Source organism: Takifugu rubripes, chromosome 3 (genome assembly GCF_901000725.2).
Source record: "Takifugu rubripes chromosome 3, fTakRub1.2, whole genome shotgun sequence".
NCBI lineage: Eukaryota > Metazoa > Chordata > Actinopteri > Tetraodontiformes > Tetraodontidae > Takifugu > Takifugu rubripes.
This window is the reverse complement of record NC_042287.1, coordinates 15150580-15170213: the sequence shown is the minus strand read 5'-3', so window position 1 is coordinate 15170213 and position 19634 is coordinate 15150580. Positions and strand designations below refer to the sequence as shown.

At 44.9% G+C, this 19634-nt stretch overlaps 2 protein-coding genes across 2 annotated transcripts; one reads left to right on the top strand and one right to left on the bottom strand.

The window, feature by feature from the left end:
• Window positions 1-195: 195 nt before the first annotated feature.
• On the top strand, window positions 196-2456 carry slc48a1a (solute carrier family 48 member 1a). The gene is made up of 3 exons (XM_003963459.3): window positions 196-672; window positions 1109-1276; window positions 1365-2456. The coding sequence occupies exons 1-3, from the start codon at window positions 543-545 to the stop codon at window positions 1499-1501; spliced, it is 435 nt and encodes a 144-aa protein (XP_003963508.1). The 5' UTR covers window positions 196-542; the 3' UTR covers window positions 1502-2456.
• A 14525-nt stretch (window positions 2457-16981) lies between these two features.
• LOC115249180 (chromosome partition protein Smc-like) lies at window positions 16982-18570 on the bottom strand. The gene is made up of 2 exons (XM_029833924.1): window positions 18443-18570; window positions 16982-18302 (listed from the first exon to the last, which is right to left on the bottom strand). The coding sequence occupies exon 2, from the start codon at window positions 18231-18233 to the stop codon at window positions 17196-17198; it is 1038 nt and encodes a 345-aa protein (XP_029689784.1). The 5' UTR covers window positions 18234-18302; window positions 18443-18570; the 3' UTR covers window positions 16982-17195.
• Window positions 18571-19634: the final 1064 nt, after the last annotated feature.

The window sequence follows — 19634 nt, the reverse complement described above, 5'->3', positions numbered from 1 at the left end:
ATAATGGACTACTGTACCGGAGAGACGTGTTTTAAAATGAGCTAGCGAATTTAGAAAAGACCTCATAAAAATATCAACAACTTAAAAAATGGACTGAGTGCTGTATATTTACTTAATTTATATCTGTATATTAATTATTTTTTTATTTTACCAACAATTAATGCTTCGACTACGGACGGGAATCCGTTGTGGTGTTGCTTCTTTTTTTGCCAGATGCGATCTTTGCGGTACACAACAGATAAACATTCATGTCGCTGTGTTGTTGCTACCTGTTGGCTTAAAATATATAATTGTGTGTCATCGGTACTTATGTTTAAATAGAGATCTACACCGGTGCATGTTGAGCTGTTGTTGTGGGTAGATTGGCTGATCGTGTTGGACATATTTATTTTCCGCAATTTCCTTTTATTTCCCGTCAAGGATATTACATAATGTGTCCATAAGCTAAGCCGCTGTTAGCTCGACTACATTACCGTTTGTGCAAACACTTTTATTATTTAGGCCCAGTACAAACTTTTGGACAGCCCGTCTCGGATTTCATAATGGGAGTCAGCAGAATTTATATTAGCATAGGATATGCTACCTTTGGGACCCTGGTTGGACTCTCAGCTTTCTTGGTCTGGAATATAGCCTACAAACAGCCGTGGACGGCGGCCATGGGCGGCCTGTCAGGTACTTTTATGCACTTTAGCGTAAACCTCTGGTTTAAATGTAAGATTATCGCATTTCCAAGACCAGGCCTTTATAGTCTAACATGACATATTCAAGAAACAGTTATAAGTCCCACACCTGCTGAGTTATTCAGATTTTTGTTCTTGAAAAATGATGGTTCTTCCTCTTCTGGGTCTGTACTAGCTTCTTGTGCTGTCCCATGTCCACCAGGTTTTCACTTGTCCCCAGTCAGAATATAGGGTTGTATTATTTATCACTGTGGCATTCCCCTTGATGGGGGGGGGGGGGCAGGTAATGCCACCAGAAGAACTCCTGTCCCATTCGACTGTGCCTTCACGCCTTCAGTTTTACCAGTGTTTCTGTTTTGTAGGGATATTCCACTAATTGTGGTTTTGTTGTGTATGAACGTTACTTGATGATGTCTCGTGTCTGGCAGGGGTTTTGGCGCTCTGGGCTCTTGTCACACACATCATGTACGTGCAGGACTACTGGCGCACCTGGCTCAAAGGCCTCAAGTTCTTCATCGCCATTGGTGTGTTCTTCTCAGCTTTGGCAGTGGCCGCCTTCATCATCTTCCTCACTCTTGCCATCACAGAGAAACAAAGTAATTCTATTTCCTATGCTCCTAGTCTATGCTGCATTCGTAAGTAGAAAAAAAAATAAAAAATTCAATGTTGTTTTTCTTTACACAGCTCCTACCGACCCACGGAGCCTCTACCTCTCCTGCGTGTGGAGCTTCCTGTCTCTCAAATGGTCCTTCCTCTTGGCCTTGTACTCGTATCGATATCGTCAGGAATTTGCCGACATCAGCATCCTCAGTGATTTCTAGTTCTGTTTCTATATAGAGGATGATAGACTTTGAGAGGCGTTAGGCACGCTGAAAAAGCCACTAAAATAGCATTTGTAACAAAGAAGAAAGGCAGGCAGATTGAAGTCCTCTGACGTTCACCACATGGAGTTGCACTTGTTTAAAAAGCTCTGTGTTTGTACTGTTACTTGCTTTTGCTACCTTTACCGACCTGTGGATTAGTGTCTGAACCTCTGATGACTGGAGCTGCTTTTGAACAAATTACTAAGCTTTTATTGAAGACAAAGTTGGTGTTCAGAGTGTTTTTTTTTTTTTTACTGTGGCTTTGTTAAAGACTAAAAGAACTGTGAAGGAGATTAAAGAACGTGGGGATAGGCCTTTAATTCATTTTCTGCCAACAGGTGAAAACTCCTTAAAAGTAAATCTCCTTTGTGAAACCACTTAGCTCCTGCTGTGTCAATAGTGTTGGGATTGTCTGAATGTCTATCAAAACTGCAGTTTTGAATAACTATCTCAGAATTTGTGATGCCGACCCTGGTAGTTAGCATTTTCACTGTAAAACATTTAACTTGAGCCCTGGAGATTTCTTCCTTTTCATTGAGTTCCACCAGGGGGCAGTTCCATCCCTTCTGAAAGTCATGACATTCCTCCGAAGAATTGGACAAATAATGCACTTTAGTCTTGATGTTTTGCACACAGCCAAAAAAGAAATGTCATGCTATGAAATGTTTTACACTCCCTCTCTGTCGCGTCCACTTCTCTGTTCCTTGTTAGGTATTTATATGCTTTGTTTATTTTGCCAGTACGATTCCTGTAAATGGAGTTTAATTGCGCTTTCTAAGTGTCGTTCACTTCCTGCCTGACTTTTACAGAGGCACATTTTGCAACATACTTGTGCTGGTGAGTGAATGGTTGTGTAAACTGCCACATCTATGTAGAACCTTAACTTAATAAAGTTACATTTATTGTTAAAAAATCATTTGTTGCTGTACTGAATACGTCTTTAGGTTGTAATGGTCCCACATACAGAAAAGCATAAGAACCATGTTTGGGTTTGGAAAAAAATGAAGGAATTCTGACTTTAAACGCTGAGTTCTGACTAGTTTTTCCAAAGGATAAAACCCAACTGGTCTAACTGTGCTGTCCGTGGGATGGCTGAGAGGAGACCCAATGAAGATCTGACAAAGGAAATAAAAGCAACATTAAATGATCCTTCTTCTCTTCGGTGGCGCTTCATCTCCGAGCGGCCCTGACGAAGCTTTGAGGAAAACAGAAGAGAACCGACCCAGAGTCTCATCCAGAGCCACTGAGACGGTTCTGGTCTGTTAGCGGCAGTGCTGATGTGGTTGCCTCTGCGGTACGACAGGATGAAATGGCCCCAAGAGTTGAGGCGGACTTCTATCAGAGGCAAAAAGGTTCTAGTTGTGTTCTGAGCTTCACTGCAGGGTCACTGTCAACAGGAAACCAGTCCATGTATGACCCGCTGGGATTTCTGGGTTCTTCCTGATGAAAAATCTTTACAGCAGTTCGATAAGCAAGGACGCGAGTGGGACGAGGGACGTTGCAGTATTGGACCCTAAAGTGCAGCTTCATGTACAGATGATGTAAAATGTGATCTAATCACTGAATGAGTTGACCAAAATTAGAGGAAAAGAAAGTTTAGCAGATTTTTGTTTCATATCATTCAGTTTCAGTTCAGTTTGAGAGGTGCAAACTTGGATGATGCAGCTTTATTCAGTTTTACAATTGTGCATTTATTATAAACAAGACAGAGAACGTTAAGAAATTTCAACTGGTCCTTAAAATATAAAACTAGACGATTTTTCCTTGCTTCTTCAGAGTCAGGCTGTTTAGTTCTATCAGGTTGAAATCGAGCGCCCGTTCTTTCTCATGTAGTCCGCTGAGCTTAGTTTGGATTTTTTCTGCATTGATTTGGTGCGAACACAGCAACTTCTGCACATCTTTCAGCTGCTCTTTCAGTAACTTATATTTCTTCTTGTCCTTACTCATTTTCCTCAGCTCATTCTCGTGGGTGCTCTGTCCCGGACCGAAGAAATTAAGGTACCTTTGATGAATTGAAGGACGGGTTTTCTCGATGATTTCCTCGCTGGTCCTTATTTCTTGTCGGAGCTCTAACAGTTCTTTCTCATGGATGTCTTGGATGTCACGATGAATGGTAATGATATTTTTAACCACATTCAGCTCATTTCCCAGGTTTCTGGACTTTTTTAACACCTCCTGTTTCTCTTGGATAAGAAAATCGATTTTCCCTTTATTAATCTCTAGTTCTGAACGGAACAAATTCCCAATTTTTTGGAACAGTGAAAACTGCTTCTTTTTCTTCTTGTGTTTGATCACCTTAACTGAATCCTGAAAGCTGTGGAGTTGCTTTTCAAGCTCGCTGATCAAATTGGTGTAGTTGCTGAAATCCTTCATCCTCATCAGCTGCTTGTTGAGATTGTCATCCAGACCTTCGACTTCCATCCTCTCTTCCAGGAGCGTATTGAGCTCCTCCTGATATTTGTTCCTCTCTGCCTCGAGTTCGGTCTGTGCCATTAAAAAGGAAGTAATCCTGTAGCTGATGGGGGATTGGTTCTGCAGTTCGTTCTCCAGCTGCTTCACTTTCTTCTGAAGGGCTTTCTTTTCAATGTTTATTTTCTCTATAACAGCCTTGTTTAAATGGTTACGTTTTTTAAGCTGTTTCTTTTGATTTTGGAAATCATTGATGCGCTGCTCAAGGGCCTGAAATTTTGTGAGCCTGACCTTTCCCCCACCCTCCTCCGTGTCCTCCTCCATGTGCCCCCCCTCCTTCGTGTCCTCCTCTTTCTCCATGTCCTCCTCCTCCTTTGTGTCCTCCTCCTCCTCCATGTCCTCCCCCTCCTTTGTGTCCTCCTCCTCCATGTGCCCCCCCTCCTTCGTGTCCTCCTCTTTCTCCATGTCCTCCTCCTCCTTTGTGTCCTCCTCCTCCTCCATGTCCTCCCCCTCCTTTGTGTCCTCCTCCTCCATGTGCCCCCCCTCCTTCGTGTCCTCCTCCTTCTCCATGTCCTCGCCCTCCTCCATGTCCTCGCCCTCCTCCGTGTCCTTCCTCTCCTCCATGTCCTCCCCCTCCTTTGTGTCCTCCTCCTCCTCCATGTCCTCCTCCTCCTTTGTGTCCTCCTCCTCCTCCATGTCCTCCCCCTCCTTTGTGTCCTCCTCCTCCATGTGCCCCCCCTCCTTCGTGTCCTCCTCCTTCTCCATGTCCTCGCCCTCCTCCGTGTCCTCCCCCTCCTCCATGTCCTCCCCCTCCTCCGTGTCCTTCCTCTCCTCCATGTCCTCCCCCTCCACCATTGGTTCATGGTCGCTTACATGCGGCGTCTCCTGGAGTTCATCTGCCTTCAAGATCAGCTCCTGCTGATGTTTCCCATGTGATTTTTCTATGTCCTGCATGTCTTCAAAGAAGTGGGCAATCTTTATTTTAAGATGGGCGTTATTCATCTCTAGCTCCTTAATCAGTCTGGGTGAAGACTGAGCGAAGTGTTCAGCAAGCGGAATTGCATCAAAATGTTTGGCGATGCATTGATTTAATAGCATTTTTGCCTCGTGTGGGTCTGTTGTAAGTTTAGTTTCATTGTTACAACCAACAATGCGTTTCTTCATGGCGTTGCCGTTGTTGTCAAGTGACGTGTTTGGTTCTTCAGGGCCTTCAATACAGAACTCAGTAAGCATATTTACGCTGCTGCTGTTCAACCTATAGGAAATATGTTAACCGTTTGAGTCTGCTGATGGTATGCTTGCAGAGACATAACTGTTTTTTGAGTTCATAATCAAAGCCACACAACAAAGGCTTTTATTTTGTATTTTAGGACCTCTGGACCAATTAGTACCTTTCAAAGCATGGGCCGTTGTTGTGTTGTTTCCTTTGTTCCTTTATATACCGGCCGTTTTATCTACTGAGGGAATTTACGGCAATTCTGCTGGTCGCTGTTTACATCCCACCCAGCTCGAACACCAGCGACAGTCAGCGTACTCTTTTAATCCATCAATGACCAACAGACAGCGCATCCAGGTGGGTTTCTCATCGCTGCTGGTTACTCCAACCAAGCAGATTTAAAGGGTTTCCTGCCTCAGCTGCATCATCATGTGGACTTTCCCACTAGGTGAAATAATACACTGGTGTACACTAACAACAAAGGAGCATACAAGCCTCCCCCCCCCCCCCCCACCTGGGTCTCTCTGACCACATTACCATCATGCTGATACCAGCATAAAGACCAACCCAGAAGGAGGTACGGGTGTGGCCAGTGGGGGCCTGTTCTGCTCTTCAAGACTGCTCCAGTACAACAGACTGGGACATCTTCAAACAGGCCACCGCTAACAACAACCGTGCAGACATTGAGGAATACACGAAGGCAGTCACAGCATTACAAAGTGTTTCAAACCACAATACAGCAAAAAGAAAATATCAGGACCCTCATAACAAACCATCACCATCCGTGCTAACCAGAAACTATGGTTGACATGAGACGTCCACAGGCTCCTGAGGGCCCGAGACTCAGCCTACAGGGATGGAGACACTGTAGGGCCAGCAACAGTCGGAGCCAACCTGTCCCTTGTGAGCCTGACCTTTCCCCCATCCTCCTCCGTGTCCTGCTCCATGTCCTCCCAATCCTCCATGTACTCCCCCTCCTTCGTATCCTCTTCCTCCTCCTCCATGTCCATGAGATTGTCATCCAGACCTTCGACTTCCATCCTCTCTTCCAGGAGCGTATTGAGCTCCTCCTGATATTAGTTCCTCTCCGTCTTGAGTTCGGTCTGTGCCATTAAAAACGTTGTGCGTATCGCCACCGTGCTGGTCCCTTTTTCTCCACTTTGTGGGTCAAAGGGATGTTAAAAGTCAGAGGGATCTCATCCATGTTGGTGATGTGGCTGGGCGCGGTTATCTTGTCGCGGCTGTAGGTGCGGAAGATGGCCACCCTCTCCTGGTTAGGGTTAGGGTTAGGGAAGATGGCCACCCTCTCCTGGTTAGGGTTCGGGAAGATGGCCACCCTCTCCTGGTTAGGGTTACGGAAGTTGGCTGCCCTCTCCTGGTAATCCGCGGGCAGCCGCTGCGCAACAGTTGTCCTCGCGCGTATGGAGAGATGCCGCCTCCTCATAAAGCAAAAACAATAAGATTGCTCAATTGCCATTTTCAGCCGCATATTCAATGTCTTGCAGTTTAAAGTAAGCATCATTCATGCGCGTCTCACTTGACTGGCGCCATTTTAGGGGATCGTTACGCGTAGATGTGCCGCTAATCGATTGGCGGAGCGTTTAGCATAGTGCACCCACCAAAGACGCACAGCAGATTTTGGAACTCAGTCCACACACAAGGCGCACCATATTATAAGGCGCACCGTCGATTTTTGACAAAATCTCAGTGTTTTAGGTGCGCCTTATAGTCGGGAAAAATAGCATATAGCTATTGCATATAGCAATAGCATTTTTGCCTCGTGTGGGTCTGTTGTAAGTTTAGTTTCATTGTTACAAACAAGACAGAGAACGTTCAGAAATTTCAACTGGTCCTTAAAATATAAAACTAGCCGATCTTTCCTTGCTTCTTCAGAGTCAGGCTGTTTAGTTCTATCAGGTTGAAATCGAGCATCCGCTCTTTCTCATGTAGTCCGCTGATCTTAGTTTGGATTTTTTCTGCATTGATTTGGTGCGAACACAGCAACTTCTGCACATCTTTCAGCTGCTCTTTCAGTAACTTATATTTCTTCTTGTCCTTACTAATTTTCCTCAGCTCATTCTCGTGGGTGCTCTGTCCCGGACCGAAGAAATTAAGGTACCTTTGATAAATTGAAGGACGGTTTTCCCGATGATTTCCTTGCTGGTCCTTATTTGTTGCCGGGGCTCCAACAGTTCTTTCTCATGGATGTCTTGGATGTCACAATAAATGGTAATGATATTTTTAAGCACATTCAGCTCATTTCCCAGGTTTCTGGACCTTTTTAACACCTCCTGTTTCTCTTGGATAAGAAAATCGATTTTCCCTTTATTAATCTCCAGTTCTGAACGAACAAGTTCCCAATTTTTTGGAACAGTGAAAACTGCTTCTTTTTCTTCTCGTGTTTGATCACCTTAACCGAATCCTGAAAGCTGTGGAGTTGCTTTTCAAGCTCGCTGATCAAATTGATGTAGTTGCTGAAATCCTTCATCCTCATCAGCTGCTTGTTGAGATTGTCATCCAGACCTTCGACTTCCATCCTCTCTTCCAGGAGCGTATTGAGCTCCTCCTGATATTTGTTCCTCTCTGCCTCGAGTTCGGTCTGTGCCATTAAAAAGGAAGTACAGTGATCCCTCGTTTATCGCGGGAGTTGCGTTCCAAAAATAACACGCGAAAAGTGAAATCCGTGAAGTCGTCAGCTTTATTTTTTAAAATTATTTTACAATGCAATACTGAACTATAGAATGAAACCAAAAATCAAAACCTGTTTTAAAGCCCAAAATGTGTTTAAAACAATAATTTTTGGAAACATTGTTACTCGCGTATTTCACAGTCCCAGCTGTGCCTCTTCGTCCTGACTCCGCTCCGCTGTAGCGTCTGTTTCTACTGAAGGCGCAGGAGTCTTTCTCCGAGAGAAGAACATTGTTATGGGTAGTTGTTGGCGCTCTTTCTTTTTCTGAGCAAGAAGATTTTTATAAACGGATATGCCACCTTCGATTATATTTGAGAACTGCAATGAACGACTCATCAGTACAACAGCTGCACGGTACAACAGTAAAGCCCCTGAGCCAATCAGGATTCAGAGCACAATGCACTGTAAAAATATCCGCACTGTAAAAAAAATCCGTGAAGCAGCGAAGCCGTGAAAGATGAAACGCGATATAGCGAGGGATCACTGTACCGTATTTTCACGACCATAAGGCGCACTGTATTAAAAGGCGCAGTCTCAGTTATGGGTGCTATTTCTGTATTTAAAACATACACAAGGCGCACCGTATTATTAGGCGCATGCTGAAACATACAGTAAAAAATGACAACGGAAGTAAAACAGTGAGTTTTGACACATTTATTGAACAAAATATTCATTCTTCTGCCACAAAACCATCAAAGTTTTCATCTTCTGTATCTGAATTAAACAGCTGCACTATTTCAATGTCCAACATCCCGAATTCCTCTTCTTAATCATCTGAATCGGACTCACCGACCGGTTCCGGTTCAGCGTTGATTTTGTGAAAGCTCTTACAATACATGAAGACGGTATCATAGCCCATGCGTCTACAATCCACTCGCATATGGTGGCATAACTTGCCCGCCGTTGCCTCATAGTCTTTGTGAAGGAGTGTTCGCCTTCCGTCATCCAGCACTCTGTCCATTTCCGTGGCAGCCGAGAACCACGGTGAACGACGACTTCTCGTGCCCCGTTGTGCGTATCGCCACCGTGCTGGTCCGTTTTTCTCCACTTTGTGGGTCAAAGGGATGTTAAAAGTCAGAGGGATCTCATCCATGTTGGTGATGTGGCTGGGCGCGGTTATCTTGTCGCGGCTGTAGGTGCGGAAGATGGCCGCCCTCTCCTGGTAATCCGCGGGCAGCCGCTGCGCAACAGTTGTCCTCGCGCGTATGGAGAGATGCCGCCTCCTCATAAAGCAAAAACACTAAGATTGCTCAATCGCCATTTTCAGCCACATATTCGATGTCTTGCAGTTTAAAGTAAGCCTCATTCATGCGCGTCTCGCTTGACTGGCGCCATTTTAGGGGATCCTTACACGTAGATGTGCCGCTAATTGATTGGCGGAGCGTTTACCATAGTGCACACACCAAAGACGCACAGCAGATTTTGGAACTCAGTCCACACACAAGGCGCACCATATTATAAGGCGCACCGTCGATTTTTGAGAAAATCTCAGTGTTTTAGGTGCGCCTTATAGTCGTGAAAATACGGTAATACTATAGCTGATGGGGGATTGGTTCTGCAGTTCGTTCTCCAGCTGCTTCACTTTCTTCTGAAGGGCTTTATTTTCAGTGTTTATTTTCTCTATAACAGCCTTGTTTAAATGGTTAAGTTTTTTAAGCTGTTTCTTTTGATTTTAGAAATCATTGATGCGCTGCTCAAGGGCCTCACATTTTGTGAGCCTAACCTTTCCCCCACCCTCCTCCGTGTCCTCCTCCATGTCCTCCCCCTCCTTCATGTCCTTCCTCTCCTCCATGTCCTCCCCCTCCACCATTGGTTCATGGTTGCTTACATGCGGCGTCTCCTGGAGTTCATCTGCCATCAAGATCAGCTCCTGCTGATGTTTCCCCTGTGATTTTTCTATGTCCTGCATGTCTTCAAAGAAGTGGGCAATCTTTATTTTAAGATGGGCGTTATTCATCTCTAGCTCCTTAATCAATTTGGGTGAAGACTGAGCGAAGCGTTCAGCAAGCGGAATTGCATCAAAATGTTTGGCGATGCATTGATTTAATAGCATTTTTGCCTCGTGTGGGTCTGTTGTAAGTTTAGTTTCATTGTTACAAACAAGACAGAGAACGTTCAGAAATTTCAACTGGTCCTTAAAATATAAAACTAGCCGATCTTTCCTTGCTTCTTCAGAGTCAGGCTGTTTAGTTCTATCAGGTTGAAATCGAGCATCCGCTCTTTCTCATGTAGTCCGCTGATCTTAGTTTGGATTTTTTCTGCATTGATTTGGTGCGAACACAGCAACTTCTGCACATCTTTCAGCTGCTCTTTCAGTAACTTATATTTCTTCTTGTCCTTACTCATTTTCCTCAGCTCATTCTCGTGGGTGCTCTGTCCCGGACCGAAGAAATTAAGGTACCTTTGATAAATTGAAGGACGGTTTTCCCGATGATTTCCTTGCTGGTCCTTATTTGTTGCCGGGGCTCCAACAGTTCTTTCTCATGGATGTCTTGGATGTCACAATAAATGGTAATGATATTTTTAAGCACATTCAGCTCATTTCCCAGGTTTCTGGACCTTTTTAACACCTCCTGTTTCTCTTGGATAAGAAAATCGATTTTCCCTTTATTAATCTCCAGTTCTGAACGAACAAGTTCCCAATTTTTTGGAACAGTGAAAACTGCTTCTTTTTCTTCTCGTGTTTGATCACCTTAACCGAATCCTGAAAGCTGTGGAGTTGCTTTTCAAGCTCGCTGATCAAATTGATGTAGTTGCTGAAATCCTTCATCCTCATCAGCTGCTTGTTGAGATTGTCATCCAGACCTTCGACTTCCATCCTCTCTTCCAGGAGCGTATTGAGCTCCTCCTGATATTTGTTCCTCTCTGCCTCGAGTTCGGTCTGTGCCATTAAAAAGGAAGTACAGTGATCCCTCGTTTATCGCGGGAGTTGCGTTCCAAAAATAACACGCGAAAAGTGAAATCCGTGAAGTCGTCAGCTTTATTTTTTAAAATTATTTTACAATGCAATACTGAACTATAGAATGAAACCAAAAATCAAAACCTGTTTTAAAGCCCAAAATGTGTTTAAAACAATAATTTTTGGAAACATTGTTACTCGCGTATTTCACAGTCCCAGCTGTGCCTCTTCGTCCTGACTCCGCTCCGCTGTAGCGTCTGTTTCTACTGAAGGCGCAGGAGTCTTTCTCCGAGAGAAGAACATTGTTATGGGTAGTTGTTGGCGCTCTTTCTTTTTCTGAGCAAGAAGATTTTTATAAACGGATATGCCACCTTCGATTATATTTGAGAACTGCAATGAACGACTCATCAGTACAACAGCTGCACGGTACAACAGTAAAGCCCCTGAGCCAATCAGGATTCAGAGCACAATGCACTGTAAAAATATCCGCACTGTAAAAAAAATCCGTGAAGCAGCGAAGCCGTGAAAGATGAAACGCGATATAGCGAGGGATCACTGTACCGTATTTTCACGACCATAAGGCGCACTGTATTAAAAGGCGCAGTCTCAGTTATGGGTGCTATTTCTGTATTTAAAACATACACAAGGCGCACCGTATTATTAGGCGCATGCTGAAACATACAGTAAAAAATGACAACGGAAGTAAAACAGTGAGTTTTGACACATTTATTGAACAAAATATTCATTCTTCTGCCACAAAACCATCAAAGTTTTCATCTTCTGTATCTGAATTAAACAGCTGCACTATTTCAATGTCCAACATCCCGAATTCCTCTTCTTAATCATCTGAATCGGACTCACCGACCGGTTCCGGTTCAGCGTTGATTTTGTGAAAGCTCTTACAATACATGAAGACGGTATCATAGCCCATGCGTCTACAATCCACTCGCATATGGTGGCATAACTTGCCCGCCGTTGCCTCATAGTCTTTGTGAAGGAGTGTTCGCCTTCCGTCATCCAGCACTCTGTCCATTTCCGTGGCAGCCGAGAACCACGGTGAACGACGACTTCTCGTGCCCCGTTGTGCGTATCGCCACCGTGCTGGTCCGTTTTTCTCCACTTTGTGGGTCAAAGGGATGTTAAAAGTCAGAGGGATCTCATCCATGTTGGTGATGTGGCTGGGCGCGGTTATCTTGTCGCGGCTGTAGGTGCGGAAGATGGCCGCCCTCTCCTGGTAATCCGCGGGCAGCCGCTGCGCAACAGTTGTCCTCGCGCGTATGGAGAGATGCCGCCTCCTCATAAAGCAAAAACACTAAGATTGCTCAATCGCCATTTTCAGCCACATATTCGATGTCTTGCAGTTTAAAGTAAGCCTCATTCATGCGCGTCTCGCTTGACTGGCGCCATTTTAGGGGATCCTTACACGTAGATGTGCCGCTAATTGATTGGCGGAGCGTTTACCATAGTGCACACACCAAAGACGCACAGCAGATTTTGGAACTCAGTCCACACACAAGGCGCACCATATTATAAGGCGCACCGTCGATTTTTGAGAAAATCTCAGTGTTTTAGGTGCGCCTTATAGTCGTGAAAATACGGTAATACTATAGCTGATGGGGGATTGGTTCTGCAGTTCGTTCTCCAGCTGCTTCACTTTCTTCTGAAGGGCTTTATTTTCAGTGTTTATTTTCTCTATAACAGCCTTGTTTAAATGGTTAAGTTTTTTAAGCTGTTTCTTTTGATTTTAGAAATCATTGATGCGCTGCTCAAGGGCCTCACATTTTGTGAGCCTAACCTTTCCCCCACCCTCCTCCGTGTCCTCCTCCATGTCCTCCCCCTCCTTCATGTCCTTCCTCTCCTCCATGTCCTCCCCCTCCACCATTGGTTCATGGTTGCTTACATGCGGCGTCTCCTGGAGTTCATCTGCCATCAAGATCAGCTCCTGCTGATGTTTCCCCTGTGATTTTTCTATGTCCTGCATGTCTTCAAAGAAGTGGGCAATCTTTATTTTAAGATGGGCGTTATTCATCTCTAGCTCCTTAATCAATTTGGGTGAAGACTGAGCGAAGCGTTCAGCAAGCGGAATTGCATCAAAATGTTTGGCGATGCATTGATTTAATAGCATTTTTGCCTCGTGTGGGTCTGTTGTAAGTTTAGTTTCATTGTTACAAACAAGACAGAGAACGTTCAGAAATTTCAACTGGTCCTTAAAATATAAAACTAGCCGATCTTTCCTTGCTTCTTCAGAGTCAGGCTGTTTAGTTCTATCAGGTTGAAATCGAGCGCCCGTTCTTTCTCATGTAGTCCGCTGATCTTAGTTTGGATTTTTTCTGCATTGATTTGGTGCAAACACAGCAACTTCTGCACATTTTTCAGCTGCTCTTTCAGTAACTTATATTTCTTCTTGTACTTACTCATTTTCCTCAGCTCATTCTCGTGGGTGCTCTGTCCCGGTCCGAAGAAATTAAGGTACCTTTGATGAATTGAAGGACGGGTTTTCTCGATGATTTCCTCGCTGGTCCTTATTTGTTGTCGGAGCTCTAACAGTTCTTTCTCATGGATGTCTTGGATGTCACGATGAATGGTAATGATATTTTTAAGCACATTCAGCTCATTTCCCAGGTTTCTGGACTTTTTTAACACCTCCTGTTTCTCTTGGATAAGAAAATCGATTTTCCCTTTATTAATCTCTAGTTCTGAACAGAACAAATTCCCAATTTTTTGGAACAGTGAAAACTGCTTCTTTTTCTTCTTGTGTTTGATCACCTTTCAAGCTCGCTGATCAAATTGGTGTAGTTGCTGAAATCCTTCATCCTCATCAGCTGCTTGTTGAGATTGTCGTCCAGACCTTCGACTTCCATCCTCTCTTCCAGGAGCGTATTGAGCTCCTCCTGATATTTGTTCCTCTCTGCCTCGAGTTCGGTCTGTGCCATTAAAAAGGAAGTAATCCTGTAGCTGATGGGGGATTGGTTCTGCAGTTCATTCTCCAGCTGCTTCACTTTCTTCTGAAGGGCTTTGTTTTCAATGTTTATTTTCTCTATAACAGCCTTGTTTAAATGGTTACGTTTTTTAAGCTGTTTCTTTTGATTTTGGAAATCATTGATGCGCTGCTCAAGGGCCTGACATTTTGTGAGCCTGACCTTTCCCCCACCCTCCTCCGTGTCCTCCTCCATGTGCCCCCCCTCCTTTGTGTCCTCCTCTTTCTCCATGTCCTCCCCCTCCTTTGTGTCCTCCTCCTCCTCCATGTCCTCCCCCTCCTTTGTGTCCTCCTCCTCCATGTGCCCCCCCTCCTTCGTGTCCTCCTCCTTCTCCATGTCCTCGCCCTCCTCCGTGTCCTCGCCCTCCTCCATGTCCTCCCCCTCCTCCGTGTCCTTCCTCTCCTCCATGTCCTCCCCCTCCACCATTGGTTCATGGTCGCTTACATGCGGCGTCTCCTGGAGTTCATCTGCCTTCAAGATCAGCTCCTGCTGATGTTTCCCCTGTGATTTTTCTATGTCCTGCATGTCTGGCTCCTTAATCAGTCTGGGTGAAGACTGAGTGAAGTGTTCAGCAAGCGGAATTGCATCAAAATGTTTGGCGATGCATTGATTTAATAGCATTTTTGCCTCGTGTGGGTCTGTTGTAAGTTTAGTTTCATTGTTACAACCAACAATGCGTTTCTTCATGGCGTTGCCGTTGTTGTCAAGTGACGTGTTTGGTTCTTCAGGGCCTTCAAGACAGAATTCAGTAAGCATATTTATGCTGCTGCTGTTCAACCTATAGGAAATATGTTAACCGTTTGAGTCTGTTGATGGTATGCTTGCAGGGACATAACTGTTTTTTGAGTTCATAATCAAAGCCACACAACAAAGGCTTTTATTTTGTATTTTAGGACCTCTGGACCAATCAGTACCTTTCAAAGCATGGGCCGTTGTTGTGTTGTTTCCTTTGTTCCTTTATATACCGGCCGTTTTATCTACTGAGGGAATTTACGGCAATTCTGGTCGCTGTTTACATCCCACCCAGCTCGAACACCAGCAACAGTCAGCGTACTCTTTTAATCCATCAATGACCAACAGACAGCGCATCCAAGTGGGTTTCTCATCGCTGCTGGGGACTCCAACCAAGCAGATTTAAAGGGTTTCCTGCCTCAGCTGCATCATCATGTGGACTTTCCCACCAGGTGAAATAATACACTGGTGTACACTAACAACAAAGGAGCATACAGGCCCCCCCCCCCCCCGCCCTCCCCCACCTGGGTCTCTCTGACCACATTACCATCATGCTGATACCAGCATAAAGACCAAGGGTGAGAGTCATCAGACCAACCCAGAAGGAGGTACGGGTGTGGCCAGTGGGGGCCTGTTCTGCTCTTCAAGACTGCTCCAGTACAACAGACTGGGACATCTTCAAACAGGCCACCGCTAACAACAACCGTGCAGACATTGAGGAATATACGAAGGCAGTCACAGCATTACAAAGTGTTTCAAACCACAATACAGCAAAAAGAAAATATCAGGACCCTCATAACAAACCATCACCATCCGTGCTAACCAGAAACTATGGTTGACATGAGACGTCCACAGGCTCCTGAGGGCCCGAGACTCAGCCTACAGGGATGGAGACACTGTAGGGCCAGCAACAGTCGGAGCCAACCTGTCCCTTGGAATCAGGGAAGCAAAACAACAATACAGCAAGAAGAAAATATCAGGACCCTTTAACAACACCAGAGATGCACAGAGCCTGTGGAGGGGCATCCAGACCCTCACTGACTACAAACCCCCTCCACAAACATACAAGAGCGACATCTGACTGCTAAACAGCCTTAATAAATTCTTCCGACACTTTGATACAATGAACAACACACCAGCACAGAAGACAACACCTCCTCCAGACGAGCAGACTGGGTGTCTCTCTCCCGTTAGTGTGAAGAGGGCCCTTTCCAGGATTAACCCATGGAAGGTGGCGGGACCAGACAACATACCTGGACGAGTCTTGAAGGACTGTGCTGAAGAGCTCAAGGATGTCCTAACAGACATCTTCAACCACAATAATCCCAACTCCTAAGAAACATCAACCATCCAGTTACAATGACTACTGGCCAGTAGCACTGACATCCACCATAATAAAGTGCTTCGAGTGGCTGGTTCTACAAGACATCAAATCCACCCCCTCCCATGATCCATTCCAGTTCGCATACAGGACCAACAGGTCCACTGAGGATGCCATCTCTGCTGCTCTGCACCCAGCCCTTACGCACTTGTATTCTAAAGACTCCTATGTGCAAATGCTGTTCCTAGATTTTAGCTCAGCATTCAACACCATCATCCCCCAACAGCTAATAAACAAAATGTGAAAACTTGGAATCAAGACCACTCTGTGTACCTGGGTGCTGGACTTCTTAACAGAGAGGCCACAGAGTGCACAGACTGGCAGCAACACCTCCAAGACAGTCATGCTGAGCACAGGGGCCCCACAAGGATGTGTGCTCAGCCCACTGCTCCTCACCCTGCTGACCCACGACAGCGCACCCAGCAACAACACCAATCACATCATGAAGTTTGCGGATGATATGACTGCGGTGGGCCTCATCGCCAACAACAATGAGGCAGCCTACAGGTGTGAGGTGAGCCAACTGGTCCAGTGCTGTAAAGATAACAATCACTTCCTTAACATAGAGAATACCAAAGAGATGGTTAATGACTTCAGGAGAAGGCCACCACAGTGTCCCCCACTGACCATCAACGGTGCTGCTGTGGAAAGGGTGAGCAGCACCAAGTTTCTGGTGGGAAACATATCTGAAGACCTTACCTGGACAACTAACACAACACAGCTGGCCAGGAAAGCTCAGACACGCCTACACTTCCTCCACAAACTAAGGACAGCACATGTCCCACTCTCCATCATGTGCTACTTCTACAGAGGCACCACTGAGAGCGTCATCACTCTTGATAGTTGATAATTGGCTGAGGGTGGCTCGCGCAAGACGCCGCCAGCATTTCTTCTTGTGCCGGCAAGACAAACTCCTGCTGATCTTTCCTCTGTAAGTTTTCAATTTCCTGCAATTTCTTAAACAATGTGCCATTCATTATTTCCAGCTCGGTGTTCTTCAGCTTTTTCTTCAGCTTCCCTTTCACTCTGTAGGGAAGAAGAAATCTTAGGAAAGCTCAAATGAATGTTTGGTGTCTGGTGTTAGGAAACCAAAAAGCTCATATACAGTATAAAGCTTCGTAAAAAAATCGCTTTTCCTTTAATATTCCAAGCACGAATGATGTCAGCGTGGCTCTGCCATAAACAACACATATATTTTCAAACCACAGACTTCAAATAAGATAAGATAAGAGACAAGATAAAACTTTACTGATCCCACAACGGGGAAATTCACGAAATAAAATGTTAACGCCCGGTTTTCTGCGGTTCTTTGATGGTGCAGTCAGCCTTTGGTTTTGCCATCAAGTCTTCAGACATATACCTTTCTGATCTTTTGCTTCTTCAGAGTCAGGCTGTTTAGTTCTATCATGTTGAAATCGAGCGCCCGTTCTTTCTCACGTAGTCCGCTGATCTTAGTTTTGATTTTTTCTGCATTGATTTGGTGCGAACACAGCAACTTCTGCACATCTTCCAGCTGCTCCTTCAGTAACTTATAGTTCTTCTTTTTTTTAGGCATTTCCTTCAGCTCCTTCTCCTCGGTGCTCTGTCCCAGAGAGAAGAAATTAAGGAACCTTTGACAAAGTGAAGGAAGGGTTTTCTCGATGATTTCCTCGCAGTTCCTCACTTGCTCTCGGAGATCATCCATTTCTTTCTGGTATGTGTCTTGGATGTTGCAGTAAACATTAAGAATATTCTCAACTACCTTCAGCTCGTTTTCCAGGCTATCAATCTTTTTTCTTACCTCCCGTTTCTCTCTGATGAGGAAATCAACATTCACTCTAATAATCTTTGATTCTGAAAGGAAGAATTTCCAAATTTTTTTGAACAGTGAAAACTGCTTCTTTTTCTTCTTGTGTTTGATCGCTTGCACCGAATCCCGAAGGTTGTCGACTTGCTTTTCAAGTTCGCTGATCAAATTGATGTAGTTGCTGAAATCCTTCATCCTTATCAGCTGTTCGTTGAGATTCTCATCCAGACCTTCGACTTCCATCCTCTCTTTAAGGAGCTCATTGAGTTCCTCCTGATATTTGTTCCTCTCCGCCTCGATGTCAGTCTTTGTCATTAAAAAGTAAGCAATCCTGTCGCTGATCGGGGATTGGTTCTGCACTTCGTTCTCCAGCTGCTTCACTTTCTCCTGAAGGGCTTCATTTTCAATGTTTATTTTCTCTATAACAGCCTCGTTTATACAGTTAAATTGTTCAAGCTGTTTCTTTTGATTTTGGCTGTCAGTGATGCTCTGCTCAAGGGTCTGACATGTTGAGACCAAACATTCCTTCAACTCATCCACATTCATGTCCTCCACATTGATACTTGGCTGAGGGTGGCTCGCACAAGACAACGCCAGCATTTCTTCTAGTGCCGGCAAGACCAACTCCTGCTGATCTTTCCTCTGCAAGTTTTCAATTTCCTGCAATTTCTTAAACAATGTGGCATTCATTATTTCCAGTTCGGTGTTCTTCAGCTTTAGGGCCTCGATCGCATCTCCAAATTCGAAATCAACATGAAGAGGCGCAAAATAATGTTCAATCGGACCTTCATCTAGAATCAGTGCCTCACCTGAAGTTGGAAGGTGTTTTGTTTTGTTTTGGAAAGCAAAAATGAGTTGCTTTAAAGCATTGCAGCTGTTGACAAGAGTCCTGTTTTTACAGGTAAGACTTTCAATCAAGTGTTTATCTACCATCTTCCTTTTTCTGTGGCTCAACTGAGGAGATATTATAATAAGTTAGTGTTAGGGTTACAGTGTTAGTACGCCTGCAAGGACTATAACTTTTGTAAGTTCATGATCAAAGTCATCCCTGGCTTTCATCTATATCAGAGTCACTATATACTACATTAAACAAACCAAACTGTGTTATGGGTTTGAACATGTCACTTTTAATTTTTATAAGGTAGATCAGTAAAAATGAGACATTGTGCTCATTGCGACTCTAGAGCACTTCTTCTAGAATCCCACTATCATCAAACAACCACAAAGAAATGGAAATAAAAATGGAAGTGGTGCAACAAATAAGAGCTTTTGGGGTGAAACTGGGGTCTCCGAGGCTACTTTTAATTTGAATTGTCCTAATTGAAATAAAGCTCTAAAGTGATGATGCAGACACAAAGCCTGAGCTTCTGTTGGATCATGCGCAGAATGAGCTGAGCTCTCAGCTGGCTCAGCCTTGAACTTAGTAGCAGATGAACTCGCACTCAGAGTCAGGCAGCAGCAGTTCACACGTGCACAGGTCGATCGCTGACTCTCACAAAGAGCTGCCAGCAAGGACGGGCCAGAGTCCAAACTCCTCACGATTCACAGCTCACTGAATTTCTGACAAACTTTTTTTGGAGGATTCCGTTTCTCTGCTAAAAGCTGCATTTGCTCCATGAAGATATGCTGTGTTTCAGGTAGGAATGAAGGCGTTCTGACTCCAAATAGCATGTCAGCGTGGCTTTGCCATAAACAAAACATCTATTTTCAACCCATCCATCCATCCTATACCGCTTATCCGGAGTTGGGTCACGGGGGCAGCAGCCTAAGAAGGGAAGCCCAGACTTCCCTCTCCCCAGCTACTTCTTCCAGCTCGTCCGGGGGGATCCCCAGGCATTCCCAGACCATTCGAGAGACATAGTCTTTCCAACGTGTCCTGGGTCTTCCCGGGGGCCTCCTACTGGAGGGATATGCCCTGAACTCCTCATCAGTGAGGCGTCCAGGGGGCATCCCTCCGGTACCTCTTCTTAAAAAGAGGAACTACCACCTCAGTCTGCCAAT